We start from the raw sequence: 27,976 nt of genomic DNA, 5'->3' as shown, positions 1-27,976 counted from the left end.
TTCGTGAATAATATTTGAACGCGAATCACATCGGCCACAGGGAAAGATATGAAGGTGGACACGCACGAGCGGCCGAATACGTTGCAGTCGGTGGCGGTCAACCTGGGTGGGTGATGGGTAGGAAGCGGTGGCGGCGCGCATATTGCACGACCACTTGCCGGGATTAGTGCGCACGTGTTCTCGACGTTGGCACGCGTCGCCGTCGCCGTCGTACGTGGATGCGAGCGGGGTCTACAAGTCACAAGTCTGAGTTTTATTTTTAAACGCTGACCGGCCGACCGCCCTGCCACCATTCGTCCCCGCGGTATAAATACTAAAAGAGATCGCTTAAAGTCGCCGCCCTTCCGTACACACACGCACACGCACACATACAGACGAGAGAGAGAGAGTGAGAGAGCGAGAGAGAGATGGCTGTTCATGTGCGCCCCCCCCGTGCGTTCGCGTGTGCGTGCGTGGTGCGTAGCGCGTACGCCGGCGGACGCGGCGTGATATAGTGTCGCACCGTCTCCGCACACGTACGTACGTAGCGCCGCCGCGGGCCCACTGCGAAACGCGCGATTCCACTCGACGACGACGACGACGACGCACCGGGCCGCGCTTGCACGTGTACTTCGCAACGCGTGTTGTACGCGTACACGGTAGGTACAGATATACAGGGTTTACAGGCTGCGCGCGTGATTTGCCGGCCGCGATCACGTTCACGTTCTCTGGACACGACATGTGGTCCGGGGTCGAACATCACGTGGCGCGATGAAGACGTGCGTAGCTGCCGTCGTCGCCGCCGAGCAGCAGAACCAGCAAGCAGCAGCAGAAGAACCAGCATCAGTGAGAGCGTGTCGTCCTCCTTCGCTTGGTGGCCGCCGATAAACACTACGGTAAGACGTTTGCGCCGATCACGTCCGTCTGCACGTCGCGCCCGCGTAATCGTGTTACGTGTGGACACCACCTCGAACAATCCGTGTTCGTGATCAACAAGTGTTGTATACATTAAAGAACTCTGTGTACCCAATATTATGCGGCTTAACGGGATAGACATTTACCGTGCACTGGTCGTTTCCGCAGAGATTTCGATCCTCGAGCACGTATACGATTTGAACACTGATTCGATTTCGTTTTCGGTGACCGACCCACCCTTACGCGAGTCTGAGATCCGTCGCTCTCCCGGAGCCGAGCTGAAGCGACGTGATAATATTGAGCTACAACAATTTTGTCGATCTACGCGCGTATCGCATACGATATTATATTAAAATTCCGCTACGTGGGCGGCTCGACGAAAAGTCGATGAACATTAGGCCATCCGACGAGAGAGTCGGTGAATTTTCCATTGACACACAATTTCGTTTACAGAATACATAAACATTTTACAGACAGTTTTGATATTTTAGGTACTTTGAAATATATATATACATATATAAATTCTCTGTAGTGGATACAACCTCAACCGCTATGCGAAAACGATTTCTCAGTAACAATAAAGATCAAAGTTATCAGACGAAACATGTACCTATATAGTAACAATACACGTTATTATTATATTTTTATTTATAGATTGTAGATTCAACTGTTCAATATTTTGTTTCCGAATACTTAGCTCACTCAAATATTGTTGTAGATGCTTAGAGGGAAAAATAATTTGGATCAGAAAAATCGAGTCGGTCGGTCATTCTTTCCTCTCAAATGTTGTTTTATCTATACTGATTTTGTTTATCGCACTAGCTCTGTATAAAATATATGGGGTTAGAATTACAATGAGAATACATATGTTTGGTAGCAATAGTAGTATAATAGTACCTACAGTTCCAGTACAGTTGTTCGCGTCGACGGTCATGCATGAATGCAAGACCACGCGTATGTCAGTAATGTAAGTAATTTTCATTGAATGTTAATAATATTATAAAATTTTTCCTAACGAAAAATTAAACGAGAGACGAAATTCGTGTTAATTATTAACGTGTGTATTCGCCGTATGTGTGATGGACATTATTGAAAGTTACCCGGTTGTGGTTAATGCAGTGTAGCGGAATATTTTAACTGAAGTGCCTTTAATTATTCGGTCTACATAGTACCTAAGTAAAACACATAGACGAAATATTTTCAGTTAATTACCATTGTATTGTACTATAATATTTTGCTTTAGAGGGAATATCATCAATATAGCCAATAGTCAGAAAAATGTCTTGACGTGCGACACTCTAAACCATACACACCATCCGTAACAATGTTTTGCACTAATCGTTTTTCGTCATTCTGTAAGTTAAACATTATTCATTAAAGATGAAAAGATAAACTGGATAGAAAAAAAACTTACGATTTCATAATCGGCACTGTTAATTTTGCTCGAAAATCAATAAAAAGTAAGTCAACGTTATTGTTTTTCTAGGAACAGTGCAGTTACAACTATCATATCCTATTTATAATCATGATATAATCGAAAACGACGTTGCACTAAAAAATTACCGAGAATACATTTTATAATATTGTGATAGACCATATGCCATATGGAGCGAATGAGATATATTTATAATATACTTTATACTAGTACATTATTGTATTCTCTCATTTCATAAGCTTTTATAGTTAGGCATCGGGTGGATTTAACAAGGGCTTTGACCTTATCAAGTAAATTGTATTGAAATATTGAAAAACACCTATTAATTATTGGTTGCAAACAGATTAAAATGGAATATATGGTGAAAATCTAAAATCTATTTTAGTATCTATATATATATATTATAGGTGCGTATGGGTAGTATATTAATTGTGTCTTATATTTAAGATACATATAAAATCGTACTTTGCTATGATATATTCATGTGGTACAGTACATATGTTTAACGTCGATTACATGAATATATTTTGTTTTAACTCGTTCCAATTAAAAGTTTTCAAATCCGCTGATAATTGTATCTCGTATAATAGGACTAAATTAACCTTGAGAAGAGGGGTGGATTCGGAGTTTAGTCATAAATTATCATTATTATTATTATTATTGTATAGGAATCGAGTCGAAATCCAGTAGAAAACCTTTCGGCCGTTTGCATTGTATTTTCCGCGAGTTTCATATACATTATAATCGGGCTATTGTAAACTCGGCTCGTGTTTTTTTCAGGTAAAAATAATTTAGGTGTAAACTCGGCTCGGATAAAAATGTACATATAATTTTCTTATAATATTTTTGAGAACCATTTAGCATTACCCAGAGGACACCACGAGGAGGCGATTCTCATTATCCTCCAAAAATTATTTTCATTGTCATATTATTATTCATAGTATGAACTACGTTATATAATAAATATAAAATGTATTTATGTAAATTTCTAAGTGTAAAAAATTTAAAACTACAAGTAACTACAACTTACAAGTTAATTGTTGAGTAAAAATATAAAGTGAAAAATTGTTATCGAAATAATATAAAAATCAATTTTTTTAAGTTAAAAGCCATGTGTTTAACGTATTCACTCACTGATATTTCCTAATTTTTATATTTTGTAAATGTTTTTTTTTAAGAGGTCTCTTTCTTTATTTAGTTTTTGTATTTTGAAATTTAAATGGTGCATCTAGGCTATTGATTTGAATCTACGTTTCTGTTTGTAGTTCTTTTAATTTTACAATGATGGCATATATATTGGGGGTGAGTGAAATTGAAATTTGAATTAAAATGCATATGAAATGATTCACATGTATTAGTTGTTAAACACGTATCAACTGATGCACAGGCCCACATATCAGGTGGAAGCATAGCATCTTCTCATATGTAGGTATTGACTTACATATTAAATAACAGTATTAAACAGTATTAAATAGAGTATTAAATAATCTGCAAATACATATTATCGGGCCGAGATTACAACCAACCTTTTTTATTACCTGAAATTTCCGGGCCAAGTTTACAATTTACCTACTTTATTACCTAATATTTTGGGGGCCGAATTTACAACAAAAAAGGTAATCGCAGGTCCAGTTTACATTTTCCCGTATAATCATTGCACGTCAGTGGCGGCTCGTGAGGTTCATGTAAGATGATGAACAAATAATTCGTAAGAAACCTGCTCGTATGTAGACGGGTAAGAAATATTCGTTTTGTTATTGGTACAGGTACATATAACGTACTTATCAACAATTAATTTTTTAAGCTTTCTAAGCTTTTCGTCGCGGTAAATAAAAATAAATTGGAAAAAAAATTATTATGTATGAAACATAAATACAAAATCTTGTTTTGAAAAAAATGTGGAACGATAAAAATAAGTCCGATTCACATATTGATTGTGCTCCAAACGACAATGTATTACTTAACCGACGTGTCTATGCGTGTAGCTAATTTTTGTACAGTCATCCGGAGCACAACGAATGTGTGCTCTGCTAATTATTTAATCGCTGAAGACATTTCTCAACACGAATTTTTTTTTTTTTTCAAATAATTTTGTTGATTACAGACCATGTGCATAATAACAAATTTTAATTCATTATAGAAGTCTAATAATTTTTGGCTGGTTCACGTGCTCCTGTGCATCATAGCATGAACCGCCACTGTTGCACGTGCCGCGTTTTTTTAATAACGCTTGTCCGAAAGAACATAACGCGTACAGCACAATCGATACAAAATCTTTATTATAATATTATTTTATTTTATAAATTGTCAGTTTCGTTGTTTTTTAAGGTTTTTTTTTTTAATTAATTGAGGTACTTAGCTTTTGGTTTTTTGTTTTTAGTTATTTAATACATCATCTTGTATTAAATAAATATATAAGTGTCATGTTGAGTAATTTTTGTTTTTTAAAAGAAGCTTTTCCAATTGGTAATTGCAGACATAGATCTGGCACTGATGTTATAAATAAAAATGCATTGTTTGTCGTACTCACGGTGCGCGCGTGTTTGTACGCGCATATTATTATTATCAAACAGCTGGAACCACCGGTTGGCGGCGGGAACGGAACGCTGCATCGGAAGACGGTAAAGCGTTGTATGTACGGAGAGGTCCCCGCGACATCGGGAACCGCGACGGATGCTCCTCCGCTACCGCGTTTCTCTCTAAAAATAATCTGCACGCGTCCGCCACGTACACGAGTCTCTTCTTGACGTTAGCGTCTCTCTCACCATCCCCTTACCTCTAATCCGAACCGCCGCCGTCATCCTTAAAAATATATATGCTAAGTTATGCGGCCGTCTCCAGAGCACACGTTATACATTAGATATCGAGGATTTTTTTCCGGCATATTTTGACGTACTCAGTGCTCGGACTTGGCAAAATTAAAGAAGGGGGACTCTATTTACTTTAAAAAAAGAACGTCTCCAAAGCTGGCTGAGCATTATGATTATAGCGTAATAATTGTAGGGGGACGCTAAAATTTCTGAAAATTAGTTGGGGTACCCCCCCCCCCCCCCCCCGCGTCACCCCACAAGTCGAGCACTGGACGTACTTACGCGACTCGCGTTTGACGTTATGGGTGTTCCCTTCAATAATATTGTCGATCGATTTCCGACGTTTCTGCCGGTTATAACTACTTTTCCGGCCAACTCTCTAATAGCCGTTGGACGCATTTTTCGACCGTTAGCGTTACGCTCCAACAAAACGGTATGAATGCAACAACACAGCGTCACCACACGCGTAGAGTTAATCGTGGACGGAACGTGCGACGTGGCCCCACACTGCGATAATCGAATCACGAAGTTGTAACGGCTGCTGCTGCTGTTACAACATGATTGTATTACAATTATTTTATCGGACTTGTGAACAGTTTCCGAGATAATATCCTGCCGTCGTCCGCGCTCGTGGTTGTTAGCCGTATAACAGGCGCCGCCGCGGTACACCACCTGTTGTCCGTTGATGGACAATAATCCACGTTTTACCGAAATTCTCTGTGTTATCATCTACTTTACTGTTGGTATACGGTAGTGGGGCCGGCCATTGTCTAAAGTCGTACGACAAAAACGAAACGTATCGTCCCAAAACATGGCCACGTAAAAAAATCTACTAAGAAACTGTCATACATAAACGATCGTAAAACTCCAAGAGACCTGTATATGCATTTTTATTCGTGCTACATACGTGGCATTATAAATATTTAAATTATAAATGCCATTTATTCGGTAATTGGTGATTTAACTTTGTAATTTCAAAACACTTCGATTCGTTTGATGCTGCGACGGATGCATGTTCGTATATCTCGAAGTTATTCTTAACATCGTGAGTGGGAGGGGGGATTGAGATATTATTAGCTGACCAATACTTTTTCTTGACGGCAAATTGTCGAAAACATTGGTGCAACAATCGGAGTCAACCGCGAAGTTTTAAGTACGCGTGTACGATTACTGTTGCGGTTTTAAAATTGTTTTACGATCAACGTTGGTCCTCTACGATGAACTGATAAGTTTCACTTAGTGGAAGGGCCTAACTTATGAGGCTTTGCGCTTGCATAAGTTGCTCATAGCCCTACGGATTTTATTTTTAGATAACACCATCGTGGTTGAGGAGGGGGGCAAGTGCCGTTAGATTTTTAACCTTTTAATAATATGGCATACAGCAGTAGTCGGAAGGGTCCTGTACAACCGGCACTAGGTTGTTGCATCGTCCATTGCACATCTCGTCAGATACAATATAATTACTTGTGCGCGCACAAACCACTGTAACGAACGATTACCGCGCCACCGCGTGTGCGTGCGTTCGACGACGGTTGTACATTTTTTTTTTTTTTTTTACTATTATTATTATTCCAAACATACGCGTACACAGAAGTGTTACCGCTCGTGCACGCCACGATTGTTTTAAAAATAAATCGCGTACGGATTTGGGTACGTGTGCGCGCGCGCGTGCGGGAGGGAGGAAAATGTCACCTGCGGCGGCGGCTGCTGCTGCGACGACGTACGTTGCCCCGTCCCCCCGCGTCCCTTCGACGTCCCTAGCCGCGTTCCGCCGCGAAACCATGTGCCCGTCGCCGATTGCGCGCGTCCACGCGCCACGGGTCTATAACGTGCGTGTGCGGCACACGTGCGAGCGCGTGCGTGCGCGTGTAAATGTGCGTATAAATACGTACAAGCACACCGCGTCGACTACGCGACGGGATCGGTCGACGGTCCAGGAGGAAGTCGGTATTCGCGGCGGCTCGCTGCATATAACCCCGACGCCGCGCCGAGCGTACGATTGATACGCGGTGCCGTGCACTTCGTCCCGTTTAAGGTCAACGATTTGGAAACCGATCCCCGTTATTTTTACATTATTTTTATTCTAGTCCATGTGGTGTAATAAAATACACGGCACATTCCGCGTACGGCGTACGGACCGGGTGTAAGCGCATCGCGTCTTATCGCCAAACACACGCACGTGCTCGGATTTCGTCCGAAGACGTTCGTCAATATTTTCGTAAAACGGGAGGTATTTGTCCGTTTCGTGTAAAAACAAATCCGTCCGTTCCGCTAGAATTCCAGCGGTCCTGTTCCGGGGCGGGTATCCCGGTTGCAAAAGTCTTTTTTACCCTTCCTCTCCGACCACTAATCACTACTACTGCCACTGCTCAAATGTCTAGTTTCTTCTCGTATTACATAAATAGGTGCTCGTCGTAAACATTCGTTGCTTCCCAAACGCATAGTCCTCTGGTCTGCATTTGTGGGTTATAGTGACAACGCATCGCGGTGCGCTACTGTCCGGTACGTTTCAACGCGGGTCCTCGTTTTTAACCGCTCAAACGGCCAATGTCGTCTGATCATTGCTCTGATCATGTCAACTAATACTATCAGAAGGCAATAGCAGTGGTCGATAAGTATTAAACCGTGTCGTTGACCGCAGTCACTAATCCATATTTTATAATCGTATACACTTAAGATTGTTGAAGTTCAATATAACGTTTTGTTATTTATTGTGACCACAAATTCGTGAGAGAACATTTAAAAAACGCTCATCGGCGAAACGTGCACTCGACGACGACGGGTACGCTGACCATATTATGCGTAACGTTTATCGGATTAATAAATAATACATCCACTTGTGAATTAAATTTGTCGGTAATATCTTGTATCGCTATCGATATGATTCGGTTATTGATCGCTTATCGCGCGATACATATGTTACAAGTCTATAACGACGTAACCGATTCCGTTGATAAGTGGTCGATTCGAAGAACTCTTAATATGGACTCGACGAACACAAAGGGTGTCGGGTGCGATAATTTGCCGCCTCATCGCACGGTTGTTTTCTAAACGTGTACTATTTCCGACGCACCGACCGATCTATCTATAACCTAAAATCTCAAAACGAAACCAATGCGATAACGTTTTCAAAAACCGATTTCAATCCCATATCTCGTATTCGACCGCAGTTGGTCGGCGTTAGCGTAAACCACAACGGTAGTCCTTTTATCAGTCTCGTTACAGAACGTTTCGGTATTTGATATTATTGTTTTACGTCGCCGTCCGTTTACGAACTCGCTCAGAAATCATGCACTGCACCGTGGCCGAGAATTAACTACGGTAAACCTGGTAAAACCGATTGTTTTACACACCTTTCAAACGGTGTCCGATGTCGAGTTCCGTTTTTCACGAAATCGAGAAACGATAAGCTTTCCAAATACATCGTTATACTGCGCGTTAATTATAAATCTGCCGCGCAGGCTCGGTAAAAAATGTTTCGTGCCGACACTGCGATGCGTGGCGTATTTACGGGGCCCAACAGAAAGATCCGAAAGGGTTTTCAAAAGCTTCGCAACTCGGCCTGACGCGCATTCCCTTATTCGTGTTAATGTAACATACCTCAGTACGCGTTCGATCCCTGTATCAATCGGTAAGTACTACTTACTAAGTAGCCATTGCGCGCTATCTCTACCGCCCGGATCGTCCGGACGGTTTACCGTATGAGGGAAGGGGCGGTGGAATTTTAGATCTTTTGATCTGGTAATTGTTAATATTATATAATAACCGAATAGAAAAAAAACCGTCGAGATCTCTGAACACGAGTATGTTTTTCTGTCCCGTTGTAGAGATGCCGCATTCGTATGAGCACGTCGTAGACGCGCAGCAGCAGCAGCAGCAGCAGCAGTCGTCTATCGGAGACGAACTGTATAACCTGACGCAATTGGCCGAAGTCAGCATTGTCTACTTCAAACACCACACGACCGCCATTATTGAAGATTCGAAAACATTTGATAAGGTAAGTGAACAATAACGCATACTTAATATTGAATGATTTTAATTTATGATAACACGTGCAATCGGTCGGACAGATCACGGGTTTAGCGATCGGTGGTTATATCCAAATCTCCCGTCTGAACAATATTTGGATAATGACAACATAATCAAACAACATACTAGTTCTGTCCTTAGTTATTCGGATATTTGATTTCTATCTCAATCTATATGGCTATTGATTTTATTTTAACCAACGATAACCTTCAATTTATGGTAATCATCATGCGCTGTGTAAAATTATTCTAAATGTCTTTTATAAACTGCAGGTGTCTAAACCATTATTATTTGTTTGAAATTGATTCGACTTTTAATCAAATGTCCGAATGACATTTTAATTCATCAGTATCATATAATATTTTAGGCCGGAGAAAACTTAAAAAAAAATTTCCCAAGTGTTACTCCGTCATTCAACAGCGGTGTCTTTGCAACGCTGCTCTACTACTGAGAGCCTACTAAGAGGCGAAACGGGACTCCTGTACTCTGTAGGGCTTTGGCTAGTCAGTATGTACATTTTTAGAGGGCCAAAAGATATTCCTTCGTTTTTTAATTTGGTCTTGGCTCTTGCATTAGTGTGTAATAATATGTTGCGTGTAACCGGCCACAAAGGACGATGGATTTTCTAAATTTACTGCACAAGAATATCGAGCAGTGACGGATCCAAGTAGGAGGGAGGGAGTTAACCTTCTTATAAACCAGGAAAAATATATATTGAAAATGGATAATTTTATGAATTAAGAAAAGATTTTTTTTTTTAAAAAAAGTATTAGAGAAAGTATATAATTTGTACATTTATTCATACAAGAAAATAGTAGTTTTAGATTTAAATTAATGTATAATATTACTTACTATTATCTTTATTCATTATCAATCACTGACTGCAATGTTATAAAAAATATCCCTAGGGAAAACATTTTTCAACCTCCCTCCCCAAAAGAAAAAAAAAATCCTGGATCCGCCATTTATATCGAGTGAGCGTCGTGTTTTGACAATTCGTTTTTCTTCTGTCGTACTTTCATATAGAAAGAAGCTGACAACGAAGATGGTGACGACGACGAGATACTTCTGCAGGAGAAGACGACAAAGGCGAAGAAAACGACCAACAAGGAGCGCCAGTGTCCGGATTGTGGGAAATGTTACAGCACGTCCAGTAACCTTGCCCGGCACCGGCAGACACATAGATCGCTGGCAGACACTAAAGCCAGACACTGTCCCCATTGCGACAAAGTACGTTCGTAATTATTATGATCCTTAATAATAATAATCGTGTTAAACCCCATACCCTCCACACTAACGAGGTCGAAATATCGTGCCAACCACTTCACATTAAAATTAGATGGCTCACCGGTAAACTTTTACCCAAAAAATGATTAAATAAACATTTATATATTTTCAATTCCTTCCTCGAGGTTCACTTAATGGTACTATGTCCAAAAATCTCCCAGTTCTTGCCTTGACAGAACATTCTATTACAATTTTATTATCAAAACAAACCAATTCCCATTATACGAAATCAGGTTCCACCTTTCTTCCATTATCCACCTATACAAAAACTTTCTAAATCATACACATACTTTTCTAATATTTACACCCCCTAATTATGTCAACAATAATTTTTCTCGAATTTATTCATAACACTTTCCCACTTTTTATCCTAATTTTCACGGACGGCTCGGTCTTCCCCATCAACTGGGTGTTCATTCTTCGTACCGGAGTTTCTTACATCTTTTTCTAATAATCTTCCACTCACTACATCTTCATTCACAACTGAATGATTTGTCATTATTGAAGCACTCAATACTATATCTTCCTAGTCAGCAAATAAATTTCTCATCGCCACTGACTCACTTTCCTGCCTCCAAGCTCTTTCTTCAAATGCTTTTAATTTATATATTTCTCCTCTTATATTTACTATAAAATAAATCTTATATTTTCTAACAGAATCATGTATGGACATTTCTCAGATACACTCCGAGTACAAAATAGATTAATCTATTCTGTGCTTAGAGTTTGAAAATTCCATGGTCTAAGAACCTTAGAATCTGTGTTATTTAATCTATGGTTTAAACACTGGAAATCACTTCTTAATTTCATCACTTGGTACAGAAATATATTTCCAATCATTCCATTACCAACCTGGTTTCACAACCTCGATATCTTCAAGAAAAGTATAGTATTATGTTTTGGTCTTTACTTTGGGCAGAGACTACTTTTTACTTTTTAAAACTTCTATTAAACGATTTTCCCCTCTGCACTATACACAATAACCTTATGGTTTGCGACATAATCCCCCTAATTTTCAACTGCCCTGTTATTCACTTTTATGTGACTACCAATTATCTCTTCTCAATGCCTCCAACATTCATTTTGACACCAAAAATATTCTCTTAAACCAACTAAAAAAATCATAATCAAAATACTCTATTTCTTCATCATTCAGGCTTTTTAATTTAATTGTAATTAATTTTTGTATACAACTTATATTTTATATTGTTCACTTATTTTTCTCGCTAATGTCTAATTGTGGATATTGTTTTACAAAGTTTAAATAAGATAAAAAGACCATATTAAAAGCTCGCACGTGGTTTTCGATTTCCCAATGGTATTACGTTACATTATATTGATGTGTTTAGTACGAAATATTTTAGTAGACCCGTTTGCTCTGTAGGTATCGTATAGAGAATATTTTATCTAGCATATTATGAGGAATGAATTTTTGGATTTTCCACCTCTGATATTTTTCCATGATACGGACACTATCACCTTAGCCGCTATGTTATCTATCTGATGTACTTAATAAATACAATTAACATGTGATGAAAAAGAAGCTTTAACTGGTAAAATATAAATTGAGTTGGCCTGGGCCTGTAGTCAACCTACCCTGTAAACACGTCACTGCTACTTTATATCGATTTCGACTGCGAGTATTCTATATAGAGATGTTAATATTAGATGATTATTATTAGTTACTGTGGTCTGGTCATGTGTATAGTTGACATAACGTCGCTGGCTCGTCTATGTAGTACGTGTGGTAGGTGTCAGGTTATTTTAGTTCTGATAATCAATTAATTAATTATATATTCTCGGCGAAGAGGGTCCAACTAGATACCTACCTGTATCTTTCAGCATTGTTTCCGCTCTTCAAATTGCGTTCGCGAAGATACGTTGTCATACTGTATTTCTTGTATTATTTTTCAATGGGATGTGAGTATTCATTTAAAGGAAGTGGACGAAGAGGGAGAAGGATTGCTAATTAAATATTTTCCATAATAAAAGGTGTAAATCACGTCAATAGAATCACGTTCGTTGACAACTGGTTGTATGTACAGTCGACGCAATTATACGTGTCACAATATTTTATGCGTTTAAAATGTAATTATATGTAAATTAATAACACGTATTTATTTTATGTTTGTTGTATAAATAAAACGATGTTTTCAAAACTTTTCGGTTATTTTTTTAAAACGTATTCGAATTATTTTATTAACAATTGTTGAGAATGAACCGCAGATAATTAAATAGCGAAGTACGGATATAAAAAAAAATAAAAACAAAGACGATTCATGTTATTTAGGAAGTCGCACTAGTAATAATAGTCGTGCTATGTATATACACAATAATGTTTTACGTGATGCAACAATTATTGCTACGTATGTTTATTTATATCGCGTAACACCGTGTTCGAGACCACAAAATCGTAACTTTTATGTACGTACGTATATTTCTGTATACGTCGGGACGTATTTATTGAGGGGGTGGAGCAAGTGGTTCGTACGTAAGCGTCGGGTTGTAAAATGTAGGGGTGGTGAATTTATTTTTAAACGTATCATTTGGACGGTTTTAAGATGGTAAATGATTACGACCCGGGGCGCCGAAATTCTAAATACTAATCTCGTGTACGTACTACACGATGTACGTGTTATCCATGGATCTAGCATAATATGAAAAATTTAAAAATAGATATAACTTATGTCTCCCATAAAAACTGTAAGTTCTTGTATGATTCGCTAGAATAATTAATTTAGTCCGATACATCAGATTTAAAAGGTGCGGGATCAACATTTTCAGAAAGTTATTTTTGAAAAACACATAAATTGAAACTATTGATTGGAAATTGGTCCCATATAAATAAAATAATCAACAACATATCGGATGGGAATTGTTGATACATATCGTACACTCCGCGAAATGAAGTGACGAAGATGGTTGAAGATGGAATATTTTCTTCTCGATCCATACCGTTCGTATTTTTTACGCATGCAACACAGTGCTAACCTTTTTACAAGTCTTTACAGAAACGAAAAAATGATTTTGAGAAATAGTTCTGTACCGTCCCCGTTCGAAATTAAATGCTTATAGGGATCCTGGCTTTAGTGACGGATCACAACCGCCCATAGGCACGGCCGAAAAAGCCGTGACCAGTTTTCCTTAGGTCTTCCTCTTAGACGCATTAATATATTTATCGATTTACATAGTCACATTTGTTTATGCGCAGGTGTACGTGTCAATACCGGCGTTCTCGATGCATATGAGAACGCACAGCCAATCGTGTAAATGTCACTATTGCGGTAAATGTTTCTCCAGACCATGGCTGTTACAAGGGCACATCCGTACGCATACGGGTAAGTAGTCAGTCAGTAGCTAGAAAACTTCTTTTTATCATAATTTCTTATTAATTTAAAACAATTTTTTTGTTGCATTCCCCTCTTTCTTCCCAGGCGAAAAACCTTACGAATGCGAAAAGTGTTGCAAAGCGTTTGCGGACAAGTCGAACTTGCGAGCTCATCTGCAGACCCATTCTACAGAGAAACCACACGTCTGTCAGAAATGCAACAAAGCATTTGCACTAAAATCATACTTATACAAGCACGAGGAATCAGCTTGTGGTAAAATGACATCAATCAACAACAACAACAACAACAACGATTAGGAACCTTTTTATTTTTTTATTAGTTTTACAAATCAAAAATGCTTAACAATTATTATTTTTGTTTGTATATAATTATATTTTATGATAATTAAGATTTTCATAATTCTCTTGTTTTTTTCCCGAAATGAAATGAAAATAAAATGTGATGGATATTGTACGCTATTATTTTTTGGTGAATACTTTGGTAACATATTAGGTGCTAAAAATGTAAAACATATTTTCAACATTATATTTAAATACAATTTAAAATACTTTGAATAACAAAGTTACAACAGTGAAACTTTCTTATTTTAAACACATTTGATAAGAAAAAAAAAAATTATAATATTAAATAAATAAATAATACAAAAATAAATAAAGAAAAAGTAGGAAAAACAAAACAAAACAATTTTTAGGCCTAATACGTTTTACATAACAAAATCTAAGCAATAAATATGTACCATTTAATTAGATTTAGGTTGATTTCAGAATTGAAACCAATGAATTTGACAAAACCAAGTGTTAGTTGAAGTGTATTTTCCTCTTTAGTTTGAAGAGTTAAATATAATCATATTTTTCTTAATTTTGTAGGTACAAAATAGAATAGTTCAAACATTTTTCTTTACAAATTTGTTTATATGTTTTAATACTTTAACAATAAAATAGCAATTAGTTAATTTTAAGTAATAATTTAGAATATTTAAACGGACGAGTGCTACTAGTCACATTTTATTTATTTTTGTATACAACAGTGAGTTTGTTTTAAAAATATTTATTAATTTTGTAAATACATACACTAGATTATACATGACTTTCTTTATATTGTAGAAAATATATTTTACATTTTAAGATGAGAAAAATTATTGTTTACTTAATTTTATACATTTTATAAAATCTATATTTATTAATTTATCAACTTGTGTATCACAGATAGAAAATGTAACCAGAAAAATAAATAAAATTGTCTTTTGGTGTCAATAAATTCAAATACAAACATCAAAAATGAAATTTAAGATCTTTGTAAAATTATCTGACAACCATAATCAACTATAGGTTAGAGGTTGTAGAAAATATTTTATTTTTTAAAAGACAGATCAAAATAAGTATTTGTAAGTGATTTTACCTCCTTCAATTTATGTTTACAAAATAAATAATTTAAAATTTACCCAACACTTAATGAATATTTAATCATTATTGACGGTTTGTATTCTTAAAGAATGCTCTTTGCGTTTTGCTCTTTGCCACTTGTTTGGGGTTTCTTTATTGGTCAAATCAATACAACCATTTCTAAAAAATTAAAAGTTCAATTCAAAATCAAGAACAATAAATAACTTAAAGCACCAGAGTTAAAATTAGTAATCAATATTATTTTTATACAAATAAATAAATTTCTTCACCTGCAAAATAGAATGGTATTGTCATCAGATAAACTAAATGACCAATTAGACACACTAGTTTTCCAAATTATATCAGTAGAGTGACCGTACATGTAACCTAATTCTAATTTATCTTCGGGTATATTCAGTTTTTTAGATATCTAAATACAAATGGTTTATATTTTAAGATAAAATATTAACATAGACAACAAAAAATATAATAATTTAGTATTCTTACTTCAGTAGCAAGTTGTGTATTAGCAGATGTTGTGGATGCTATGTCAACAACAAATTCCATTTCACTAATCAAACGTTGTTGCAAACCATGTTCTTCTACGTGATTGACAAACAGAAGTCGTTTGGTTTTATTCAGTTCTAATTCACAGCGATCTTTTAAATCCAATATGACCATCTCCCAACCTTGGCCAATATCTTCATTCCAGATTTCTTCATTAAAATAACATCGCATTAGTGCATCTTCTTTTTTCTTACGTAAACGACACCTATGAAATAAATATGTAATATTTAGAAAATAATCAAACAGTAAGAAATTCATAATAAATTACAAACCTCTCTAACGGAATGTCGATGTTCTGTGTTATTTTCAACTTTGTTAATAACTCTTTTTTGGTATCTAAAACTGAAGTTCCCACCGTAATAATCCAATCGAACATTTTTTTCATAACCGTCTAAAAAATAATACCAATTAATTTATTTGTTTATTTTTACTAGTTATTCATGTTTCTATAAACAATTATTTACTTGAGTTTGATCCAAAGGTTCAGGCCAAAATATAGTACCACGATATTCACCATCACATAATGCTTGACCTATTGAGATTTGAATTGTGTCAGAATAGTTTAAATCTTCTAAAGAACTGCTGGGCAATGCTAGTTCTTCCATTATAAGATTTGTGTCAGACTTATAGCGATTTAAAATAATGAAATTTGATGGTATGTGAATGTATGGCACTAAATGATTTTTAAGTTCATTGACAGTCATACGTTTATCAACATAAGCATATAGTTTTCCTAAAATATATTAAGTATAACATTTCAATTCATTTACATTTGAACTCTAATTAAATAACAAACAATTTATATTAATACATTTTTTAAAACTTAATATTCAATAAAATAATTTATAAAATATTGGTAAATAAAACAATAACATTTATGGAAAGTTAGATTTTATAAATACCATCATCTTTTTTGGCTGCTTTGAAAAAATATTTTTCATTTAACTGGAATTCATTATCATTATCATCGTCATCTTCTGTTCCATCCCAATTCTCATCTAATCTACCATTTTCATACACCTGAAATTATTAAAATTTTTAATACTATTCATATCATTTAAGAAATATGAAGTTATACTTTTATAGGGTCATGTTCAAATGCTGGAGAATCCATTTGATAATCTTCGACAGCATCCCCTTTGATAGTTCTAAGTCAAAATTACACATTATAAAATATTATAAGTTATTTAATTGATTTTTTTGTTTATAAATAGTAACCTTTCACTGTCTGTTATGCTACTGTCCTCACTTTGGTCGCCACTTCCATTGCCAGGGGCTAAAATAATCATATCATCAGAATGTGGCACTAAATTATTGTCATCAGTTAACAGCTCACATTCTATTGGAAAATAGAATTTTAAATATCAAACAAAATAATATAAATTTAATGGTGAATAACAAATACAAACCATCTATGACTTCTATGATTTGTTTTTCAAATGAATCCTTGGACAAGTCTTCATTATGGTCATTGACTGAATTTTTATTGTACAATTTATTCAATTTTTGTAAAGTTTCTATAAAATAAATAAATGAAAAATGTTGTTACATTATTGAAGTTAATTGTATTAAACATTTCAAGAAGAAGGAATAGTATTTGTTCTGAATCTTTTCTGATAGATTATAGTACTAACATTTTAAATAGAATCTTTGATTAAAGTGACTTATACACAATCAATTTTATTGTGTCAGATACATATATTGAGCATACGGTGCAAGTATTGAATAATTTGTATGCATAGGCATAATACTGTATAAAAATTATTTTTTTTGTTTCAGTTGAATTAGAGTCGCCATGTTAAAGCAAAATGAAACAATTTTATTATTGAACTATTATTAACCCTACACTGCACAATGTTCCACATTTGGAACAATTAATAAGCCGTTAATATTGGCTTTCGTTTTGTTGATATGATTGTAATGTGTAGTTTTAATGAATCTGTATAGATGTCGGTAGATATGTTTCCAGAAAACTATCCAATATCGTATGTAGGTGATATAAAGCTGTTCCAAAACGGCATAAGTACTAATTTCAAAATGTTCTTTTTTTCCTTATTTATAATAATTAAAATAAAATCAAGGAGGTTACATATATAAAAAAAAAAAAAACGTCAATGGTTAGCTTATTTTCTGGTCTATACACTGTTCAAAATAAAAAACGTAGACGACGGTCGACTTTTGCGCATGGGCGTGGCCTCACTACGCTTATCGAGCTTTGACACCGTCGCCAGCGAGAGCATCGCCTCATTCTATTGTTGACCAGTGACGCGAACAATTAACTTAAAATGCATTGTTTCCTATTTTTTCACGGGACCGGCACGGCGTGGCGCTGCGTTACACGTTGGGCCGTATTTACCATATGTCAGCTTAGCATACAACAGTCGGAACACAACGAACGTTAATACGTCGACAACGGTCGTATGTCAGCGGCTGTCGTCGGTAAAATAGACGCACGGTGGGAGAAAAATCTGTCCGCCGCCGTTTACGTTTCTTATTTTGAACAGAGTATATAAATAATAATATTGAATTCCGTGCTAAAAAGAGTTTATAAATAGCAATTCACATAAATATAATTGTTCCATATATGGAACATTGAGCGCAAGAAGTCGTTATATAAAAACTATTATCGGTCTTCTATGTCCCTAACCTGGGCACGATTGTAACGCAGAAGAATGAATGTCAAATTGAAATTCAACAAAGAATAAAAATGGGAAATAAATGCTTCTATGCACTAGGCAAACTACTAAGCTCGATAGTCATGTCAAGAGGTTAAAACTCAGCTGTATTTGACAATCATACGACCAATAGTCATGTATGGTTCACAATGTTGGACGTTACGAAAGACTGAGGAGGAAAGATTAGCAGTTTTTGAGAGGAAGATACTTCGTAAAATATATGGACCTATATATGATCAAGAGCTTCAAGGATGGAGAAAAAGACATAATCAAGAACTGACGGAGCTTTTCAATAAACCAAATATTATAAACGAGATCAAACGGAGTAAGTTGGAATGGGCAGGACACGCAGTTAGGAAGCAAGATTCAATGGTTCAAAGGGTACTCCAAGAAAACCCAAAGAGAAAAAGACCACTGGGTAGACCAAGGCTACGCTGGGAAGATGGAATTAAAAAAGATTTCCTAAATGCTGGCGGAGCGGAATGTGATCATAGGAACTGGAAGGAAGTAGCGAAGAATAGAGAAGAATGGGAAAGGATTTGTTCTATGGCAAGATGGTCGCAAAGGCCTTAAAAAAAAAAAAAAAAATTAGTTAATCATGATTTAAAACTAAGTACCGCATAAAAATATTGTACAATATTGTATTGCGCAAAGTAATTGATAGTATAGAGGCCACTTAAATACATTGAAAAACCTTTGCAGGAATTCAAACCTTTTATTTAAAATAATTTATATTTATATATATATATATATATATATATCAATTATTTTAAAATTTATTATTTTATATATTATATTTTATATAATATAATTATTTAATTATTTTATTTATATTTATATATATATATATATATATATATATATATATAAATTATTTTAAATAAAAGGTTTGAATTCCTGCAAAGGTAATAATTAATAGTAATCTCATCTTTATTACACTACTCTGAGAAATGCATTTTATTTTACTATATGTAATGGGTATATAAATTATGTTTTCATTGTCAATAACAATATACCTGCATCCTTAGTTGGCATGACAAACTGTAATAAAATTGTATTATCGCTTCGTACGATTATATTTTTCATCTTCTGCATAATGGCTGATCGACCAATAGAACGACGTTCAATAAATACAAATACCTATCATAGAAATATTGAAGTTATTTAGTGATACATTAAATAAAATCATATTTGAATTTCATTAATACATACATAATTGGTGAAAATTGAGGAACATGGAACATTTTTTTCCAGTATTAATGGTTTTGAACTGCTTTGTACAGTAAAATGTAACACAGATTCTCTGGATATATCATATTGCGAGTAAAGTAACTCACTAAGATCTCCTATTTGTTTGTTTTCTTCAATTTCAATTTCAACTGGTTGACTTACATCAATATCTTCTTCATTGTCATCCAGGTTTATCATAAATAATTTCATAATAACATCTGATGACAAGATCCAACATTAAAACTTAAGTAATTATATTATTATTTGTTATCATTATTCTTACATCCTGGAGTAGCTGTTGAACTTCCATTATCTTCTGAGTCAACCATTTGAAGTAACAAAACACATGGAGAGGAATATTTTAGGTGACATACCAAACTATTTTTGTACTCCAAATTGTCAACAACTTTTTGTTCCACTTTATTAAAAATAACAATCTGACATGGTTTGGTAACTTTAAAATGCTAAAATTTAAAAAAATAATAAATTGTAATCAAATATATATTGTCTAACGAGAACATATAATTGAAACTCAAAATAAATTACTACCTCAACAACCATGGCTTTTAAATCATCAACAGTGGTTGTCCTGCTACATTCAAATTGCCAGCTTCGTACACCACACTCCATAAAATCAGCTAAATGGACAGGTACTTTGTACATGTCTCTTTCTCTTTCTCTCATTTGTCTATCTTCTTCAGCTTTTCTCTCTAATAAATTATGAAGTTCTTTTAAATGTGGTGGAAATTCTTCTTGATCCATAGCATTTTTATTTCTTCTATGATCAATTTGTCGGTACATGAGCATATATGCATTTGTGCTAGAAGTGAATTGGCCAGAATAATATCCTCCTCGTACAGGACCTCCACCAAAACTTCTTTCAATATCATCCATTGTAATCTAATAATAACATATACAATTATATATATTAAAAATAATATTGAAGATATATAATATAAAACAAATAATCAAATTTACCATTGTTACAGACTGATCATTAAAACAGAACCATTGATCAGTTTTTAAATCTTTAATATATGCATAATAATGTCCTCCTGATGCACTACCAGAATGTATCATGATGGCGTAAAGTTCATACATATATGGCCCAATTAATTCATTTTCGGAGTTCATGTCTCCTCCACGTTTATCCTCATGCTTATGTTGGCTAAGGTCAATACCTTCATCTTCGTCCTGAAAGAAATAATTTATTTACTAATTCAAATAAGTGATATTAGTTGATACAGTATAATGCATATAATAATCATTACATTTCTTTAATTTACCTGATCAATTTCATCTAATGCCGATGAACTGTCAGTGCCAGTGTAACTACTATCATCACACTTACTGCTAGATCCAAACAATTCTTCAGGAAATCCTTCCGAAAGTGCTTCCTCTTTGTCCATACTATTTTTATTATTTGATATAAAACTGTTTAAATTAAGTTTTAGAGGAAATACAACTCTGAAAAATTATAAATAAAAGGCATAATAAATTTGCATTATTATATTTATGACAACAATTTATTACCTGTCATTTAATTTAATACGATACATAGTGTTGTAATCAAAATCAAAACGCATTAAATGTAATGTCATAATGTATGGAAACTTGCTAAATTTTAAACCTTTATGAGCATTACATTTTTTATTACAACGTTCACAAAAATATTGATTATTGCCATCTAATGTTTCTGGCTGGGTGAATCCTTGCAGTGCCTCCATCTAGATTAGTTTACAATTTCATTTATGTTGATTAAATAAAAAAAGTATTTGTAAAAATAATTCTTACTATACATCCATAGGCATTAGTACTCCCAAATGGACGTATAGGAAGAGGTATGTCCAAAAATGTATCTTCTCTTGATTTTTCAATTCCACATTCTTGACATTTCACATAATCAATCATTTTACCTGAAATAAATTGTTTTATTTATAAAAATTAAAAGAACATACATATTATTTGAATTAAAATTAACCTTGATAAAGCTGGTTTATGAGATCAACATGAGTAGTATTTTTAAATTCTTGTTCAAGGGCATCAAACATTACTCTACATAATTCTTGAACATCATGTTGATGCCATGCTTCACTAGAATCCCAGCCAAAACTACGTGTAAGTTCTGTTGTTTCAATACTGTGCCGGGGTGAAGTCTATATGGAAAATAAAGTTTTTTAAAAAAAATGTATGCCAATACTTTTATAAAATACTAACTTGTAAGTTTAAAAATAATTTTTGAAGTTGAAATGGAATTGATTTTGATTCGTCAATATTAAAATCAAATTTCCATTTGTACAAAGCATTTCTAAATTCTGGTGTCATATACAAAGCCTGTAATAAACTGTTAAGGTAGCATGTCATTGCTTGGTTTACTAAACCTCTGTATCCTAAAAATATAATAAATTGTATTACAAAATTACCTTTTTTTTTTAAAATACATTTTAGTCAGATCACAATACACTTAAAACTTAAGTATTTACAGAACTCAATTATACAAGGATAAATTTTTGTAATTATTTCAATCAATATTTTTGACATTCTAAACTTCCAATAACTCATTAACTAATTTTTTACTAATCCAATGTTTTTTTTTGTGATATTTAATAGGTATAACCAGCAATTGGGTTACATTATTTTACTTTATTAGTAATTACATATTTTTACATATATATATATATATTTTATATGCTGAACTTTTACAATATCATACCTAAACTCATGATTAATTTATAATGACTATTTGTTTTATCCTAAAAGAATATTTAAACATTACATGATTAATTTAGAAAATTTAACCATTTTGTCAACTTAGTTAAATTGCTTTATTTCAAAAGTTATTAAATTATACAGCATATAAAAATTTACTAAAATAATCAAACCTGTAAAAGTTCTTTCAGTTGAATGGTTATAGAGCATACGAGTTGAAGGTAGAGCAAGCATTGGCATTGTGGATGTTGGTTCTATAATGTTATTTTCTAAAACAGAAGATGAATCTAGACCATTTCGACGAACCGAAGGATGAATTTTGGAATATTGACTTTCCATTTTCTGATCTGAAGTAGAACTCAATTTTGAGGAAATATCATTTTCCATATTATCTGGTGAACCACTCAATGATAATTCAAAACGATTTTTCACTCCTTTGTGGAACACAACACCTATCTCACTTAGCAATCTTGTATCTTCTTCTGTTATCCTTTGCTACATATTTAAACAATATTTTTTAAGTATAAATTAGCAAAGCTATATATTTTATATAAAGTTTGACATACTTTGACTAATTCAGCAGTTGCATCAATTGTATAGGAATTAAATGTCAAAACAAAATGATCTACATTTAAATCATCAAGTAGACATAACTGAAGTACTCGAAGGTACATTTGGGATACAGTTTCAGTTTTAGTCACAGGTATTGAAAAAGATTTTATATCTTTAGATATGCGTATAATACATTCAGCCTCTTCTTCTTCTTCAATTTCATTCTCTGACAGTACAAAACGATTTTGACTGCCTTCACCAAATACCAATCCAATATCAAACATAGACCGATCATCATCTTCTACTAAAATTGGCTGAAATTATAATAACTAATTAAAATATTTGGAAAATAAATATTACAAAGTCACTAGTTATAAATACCTTATTCCCTGTTATGATTTCAGAATTAGAATCTGCTTTGAACGAACTAAATGTAAGGTAAAACGAATCGACATCCAAATTATAATATTGAGAAACAATGTGAACAAACTGACGAACAGTTTTATTTTTATCAATATAACATTCAAATTCATCATTATGAGTAGATTTGTCATGAGGGTTGCTGAATTTGCGCACCAGGCATTTAGCTTGATCATCGCCTTCAGAATCCTCAATAACACTCACCATTTCCTACATTTTAACATGTAAAAATATCAATTTACTATACAGTATAAGGTTATTTAATTGTTTTAAATTATTAAGAATACACAAGTATATACATACGTTAAAACATTAACTGTGTTCAAACAATAAATAAAGATAAACTTTATGGTGGTCAAAATATGATTCCTTACATGTTTCTGTAAAAGATCAAAAATATAAAATTGGTATCGAATAACAAAGTATTTTGAAATAATTTTAACTATATCATAACATAGTAAATTAATTGTGATAGCCAACTACAGTTTAGCAGAAAAATACTTCCCACCACTACCACTATTTTTATCTCATTTTTGATTGGTGAAACAGTTTAATGTTGAGACTGCATTCAATGAGTCACTAGTAAGTTTACATACTTTAATACTGAAAATATAATAATTGGATACTTTATTGGTACACTCTATTTTTTATTTTATATATATATATATATAAAAACTAACTGAAATTATGATGCTACAAATTTTAATTTTAGAAAATGTATTTCAAAGAAAAACAATTTAATTTGTTCATGATAAAATATACTTTATAACATAGAAATCAACATTTATATATTTTAAAAAATATTATATGAAAATACATTTTTTAATAAAGTTTTTTTGTAAATTTACTAGTTTTCAGTAGATATAAAATTTGTTGAGAATATAAGAACATAGTCTGATTTATTTCTAGGTGTTTGTCAAAGAGCCAAGTTCTAAAGGCAGCCCATGACGTATTATAGGGTCAGAAAGAGTGTCAAAATTAGACTAATCTTACTTCCACTCTCACAAACCATACATTTGTCTCTCATTTCCTACAATATGCATTAATACTAACTTGCACACTAATGTCACTTTTTTTTATTTTTAGAAATACAATTTTGTTTATGCAATATAAATAAGAAAAATTATGAAAACTCGTAAAATTTAGTTAAAATCTTTCATACTTGGATAACAATATGCAATTCAAGGTTAAACCAGAAATTTTGAAAAATCAATGTTAACTAATTATTATTTATTATATAAATATATAAAATTAAGTTTCATTAATTTATAGATATGTTTTGTCAATTTGAAAACGGTTACTTTTATCATATATTGACTTAATTAATAATAATTACTTTAAATTGGATAAATAAAAAGTACAATTGTTCAACTCTAATTCATATTAAAATTTTATTTTTTATTTTGTATATAAAATAAAACAAAATATATGTTATAAGTTTGATGAGCATATATTTTATAATTAAATTAATTGGAATAATTTTCTTACTTTTAATCATTTATTTTCACAAGTTATAAATGCTTCATTTTTTTTTTTTTAATTTCCTTGTTTCATTAACTTATTCTGTTAGTTTTATTTTTTATAATTTGGATTTTTAAAGCTACTAATTATAGTTAATATTGATTTAATGTTCAATTATAGTGAACTCATATGGGGTTTTTAAAAAAAAAAAACTGTAGTAGGTACATTAGTACATATCATCACATTAATCAACCATTAATGAATTAATATTCGTTTTAAACTGTCATTAGTTTAGATTTTGAATTTAAAATAATTCAGTCATATAAATAAGAATGCAGTAAATACAGCCTTTATATACAAAAGGTTTTTTCACTTATGATGAACAATAGAAAATATCCAAAATCCATGAAAATATTTTAATAAAGGATAAACATAATTATATAAGTAATAAATTATTATATTAGTTTTAAAGAATCTGTTTTCGTTCCCTAATCTTGCCTTCTTCTATGTCAAATATATGGGGTTGACCATTCCCCAACTCTACACAGTCCTCTAAACACTTATTTGGTTATCAGCTACCCTCATATCATACTCAATTCCAACCAACCTTTTCTCCCTTTCTATTTTTTTTTTTTTTTTTACATTCATTTTCATGACAGCTCTTTACATATTATTTCCAAACCATCTATAAACCTATTTTCTCTATTTTTTTATGTTGATGTCAATCCTACTCTCTCTAGTAATTCAACACATCTATACATCCATCTTAATATTAAAATGTCCACTCTACCCATTCATAAGTTAACTGTTCAAAATTCCAATTCATACAACACTGCCTCATTCCATCTACCTTTCAGTCTTATTGGCACATTCTTATCACACAATAATCACAAAATACCCATGACACTTTTCTCAATTTCATTTATCCATTTGATGAAATTTAGTCTTCTTTATATTTTTATTTTAGAAAAACCATTAGTCCTGTATACTATTAGTCTTCATTATTAAATACTACTAAATAAAATCATTTATTTTCATATCATTAAAATATATTAATACACATACAATTGAACCAACATTTTTATGAATAACGATTAAAATGGGTATATGTAACATAGTGGTATAGGGGATAGATCCCTGACTAATGGTTAGCTAAATAAAAAATGTTCTACTACATACTGGTTCTAAATTAAATTAAATAACAATGGATAGTTATCAAATACTAAAAAAAACTATAGCTTCTAAACTTAATGTATGAAAAAAACAACGATAACGAATATATTACGTAAAACCACAATTATAATTCATATCCTTGGACTAAATTGTGATGAGGAAATAGGTATGTATGAAGGTCCGCATTTATGTTCAGACTATAATAAATTTATAATAATAATGTATTGTTTACGTTTCAATAGCATTAAAAATACTTACCGTTGAATTTACGATCGAAACGACGGACAAGTAACAGTTTAGTCGAACGAAAAGAGGGATTCGCACGACACACTGGACCAGCGAAAAAATATGTTCGCGCTATGCCAGTGATCAGAAAAGACGGGGGAAATTATTTTCTTTGAAACGGAACATTTACATTATACCAGTGCGCTTTGGCTTCTTATCAAACACACGTTTGGCTTATCAGCTAAAGGATGAACGATGACCTTCATGTAAAATGGTATTGCAGTTGTAAAACGATATTTTGATTATTCCATGAAATCAAAACTGATATTTCGCTACTCTAGTGATCAGTTGATTTTTATTTTTTCAACTTCTCTATATGCTCAAGATCCAAAACCTGTGCCGTATAGAGTGCAGGACAAGAGGGCTTAGGTCAGGGGTGCAGTTCTTAAAGGGGCGCAAATTTCAACACTACTTATGTAATATTTTTCACGAAATTTGAAAAATATGTAATTAAAACAATTTAATTTGATAATGTCATAGATAAATTTGCCTCTATAAGAGCAAGAAAAGTACCATTGTAATATTGTAATAAATAAATTTAAAATCATCTAACACAAATGTAAAACAAAAACATTTGGAGCAAATTACATGTTTTTATAATGATTGATTGTTTTAATTATTTTAATTATTTTTTTTTTTTTATAATTTTTTTTAAATTATTTATTTATATTGTTTTTTTATTTTATTGCTTATATTTTAATTTTTTTGATATTTTAAAGTAATACATATAGTTATTAAAGTTTATTAGTAATTATTATTCTTGTGTACTATGTTTTTATATATGATGTATGTCTCATTTATATCTCAAATGATTTTTTTTATACAAAAATTCAACTTTCCCATTGGGGGAAGGGGCAAATACAGTGATTCGCCAGGGGCGCCACCAGACCTCAATATGGACCTGTCCGAAATTGTGAATAATATTAATCCGCAAAATAAATAGAGAGACACAAACTTTTGGTGAACCAATTTATGAGATTTCTTTAAGCGAAAAATCGCAAGGATTAATATAACAGTAAACAAAAAAAATTAAAAAATAAATGCATTTTAAAATTAACCGAAATGCATAAAATTACTTGCGGTAGAATGTGTAGGTATGCTAATAGTACATAAATTAATGACATAATTTTATGTATACATGAAATAGTTAAACAGAAATATCTTCTTCTCATTCGTCTTTCTCTCAAATATTTGGAGTCGGCCACTCTTATCTTAAACTTCCACTCGTCTCGATTTTCTATATCCCCTATGCTGCGTAGACTACGCACACACCAATAGCCCTCATACAATTTTCAATTGTATTCGACCATCTCTTTTTTGGTCCTTCTTATCTTCTTTTCCCTTCAACGTTCATTTTCATAACAACTCTTACTACTTTTGTTTCCTATCGACTCATCACATGCCCAAACCATCTCAGTCTACCTTTTTTCATATTGTCCTCTATCGCGTTGAAACCCGATTGAGCACGGTCACTATTTTGAAACAACTCTATTGAGCATGGTCCATAATATTTAATAGCCCAATTGAGCACAGTCAAACGAATGCAATGTTGCCAGTTTTCCTATCCGACTACAACCGGGCTACAAGCGTCTTTTGAAATATTCGTATGCGTAATCGTTGTGCTTTATAAGTCGTATGAGAGGTATTTAATCGTAGAGCATGCTGCATGGTGATTATTTTCATTTGTGGTTTCCCATCTCTTGAAAAGCGGCACGAG

The 27,976-nt window shown here is 33.2% G+C and overlaps 2 protein-coding genes across 4 annotated transcripts; one reads left to right on the top strand and one right to left on the bottom strand.

Moving 5' to 3' along the window:
* Nucleotides 1-466: 466 nt before the first annotated feature.
* On the top strand, nt 467-14,258 carry LOC112689181 (transcriptional repressor scratch 2-like). Of its 2 annotated transcripts, none has more exons than XM_025562756.1 (5): nt 467-875; nt 8,967-9,136; nt 10,195-10,398; nt 13,667-13,793; nt 13,890-14,258. In XM_025562756.1, exons 2-5 carry the CDS (start codon nt 8,969-8,971, stop codon nt 14,099-14,101), a joined length of 711 nt encoding a protein of 236 aa, XP_025418541.1. In that variant the 5' UTR covers nt 467-875; nt 8,967-8,968; the 3' UTR covers nt 14,102-14,258. The 2 variants fall into 2 exon arrangements, with proteins under 2 accessions (XP_025418541.1, XP_025418542.1); XM_025562757.1 differs by lacking the exon at nt 467-875 and adding an exon at nt 8,318-8,770.
* Nucleotides 14,259-15,134: 876 nt separating this feature from the next.
* On the bottom strand, nt 15,135-26,420 carry LOC112689116 (ubiquitin carboxyl-terminal hydrolase 47). Of its 2 annotated transcripts, XM_025562639.1 has the most exons (25): nt 26,233-26,420; nt 26,087-26,171; nt 23,644-23,720; nt 23,302-23,550; nt 22,935-23,234; nt 22,542-22,863; nt 21,877-22,049; nt 21,641-21,815; nt 21,454-21,575; nt 21,193-21,386; nt 20,946-21,126; nt 20,638-20,853; nt 20,209-20,559; nt 19,943-20,123; nt 19,642-19,877; nt 19,446-19,569; nt 17,164-17,271; nt 16,973-17,093; nt 16,833-16,902; nt 16,657-16,774; nt 16,219-16,487; nt 16,027-16,145; nt 15,695-15,959; nt 15,478-15,617; nt 15,265-15,367 (listed from the first exon to the last, which is right to left on the bottom strand). In XM_025562639.1, exons 4-25 carry the CDS (start codon nt 23,545-23,547, stop codon nt 15,265-15,267), a joined length of 4,134 nt encoding a protein of 1,377 aa, XP_025418424.1. In that variant the 5' UTR covers nt 23,548-23,550; nt 23,644-23,720; nt 26,087-26,171; nt 26,233-26,420. The 2 variants fall into 2 exon arrangements, with proteins under 2 accessions (XP_025418423.1, XP_025418424.1); XM_025562638.1 differs by lacking the exon at nt 26,087-26,171 and having other exon boundaries at nt 15,135-15,367; nt 26,233-26,419.
* Nucleotides 26,421-27,976: the final 1,556 nt, after the last annotated feature.

The sequence above is a fragment of the Sipha flava genome, unplaced genomic scaffold (assembly GCF_003268045.1).
Source record: "Sipha flava isolate LNK unplaced genomic scaffold, YSA_version1 42_pilon_pilon, whole genome shotgun sequence".
Lineage (NCBI taxonomy): Eukaryota > Metazoa > Arthropoda > Insecta > Hemiptera > Aphididae > Sipha > Sipha flava.
The sequence above is the reverse complement of the archived record's forward strand: the minus strand, read 5'-3'. Positions and strand labels throughout refer to the sequence as shown.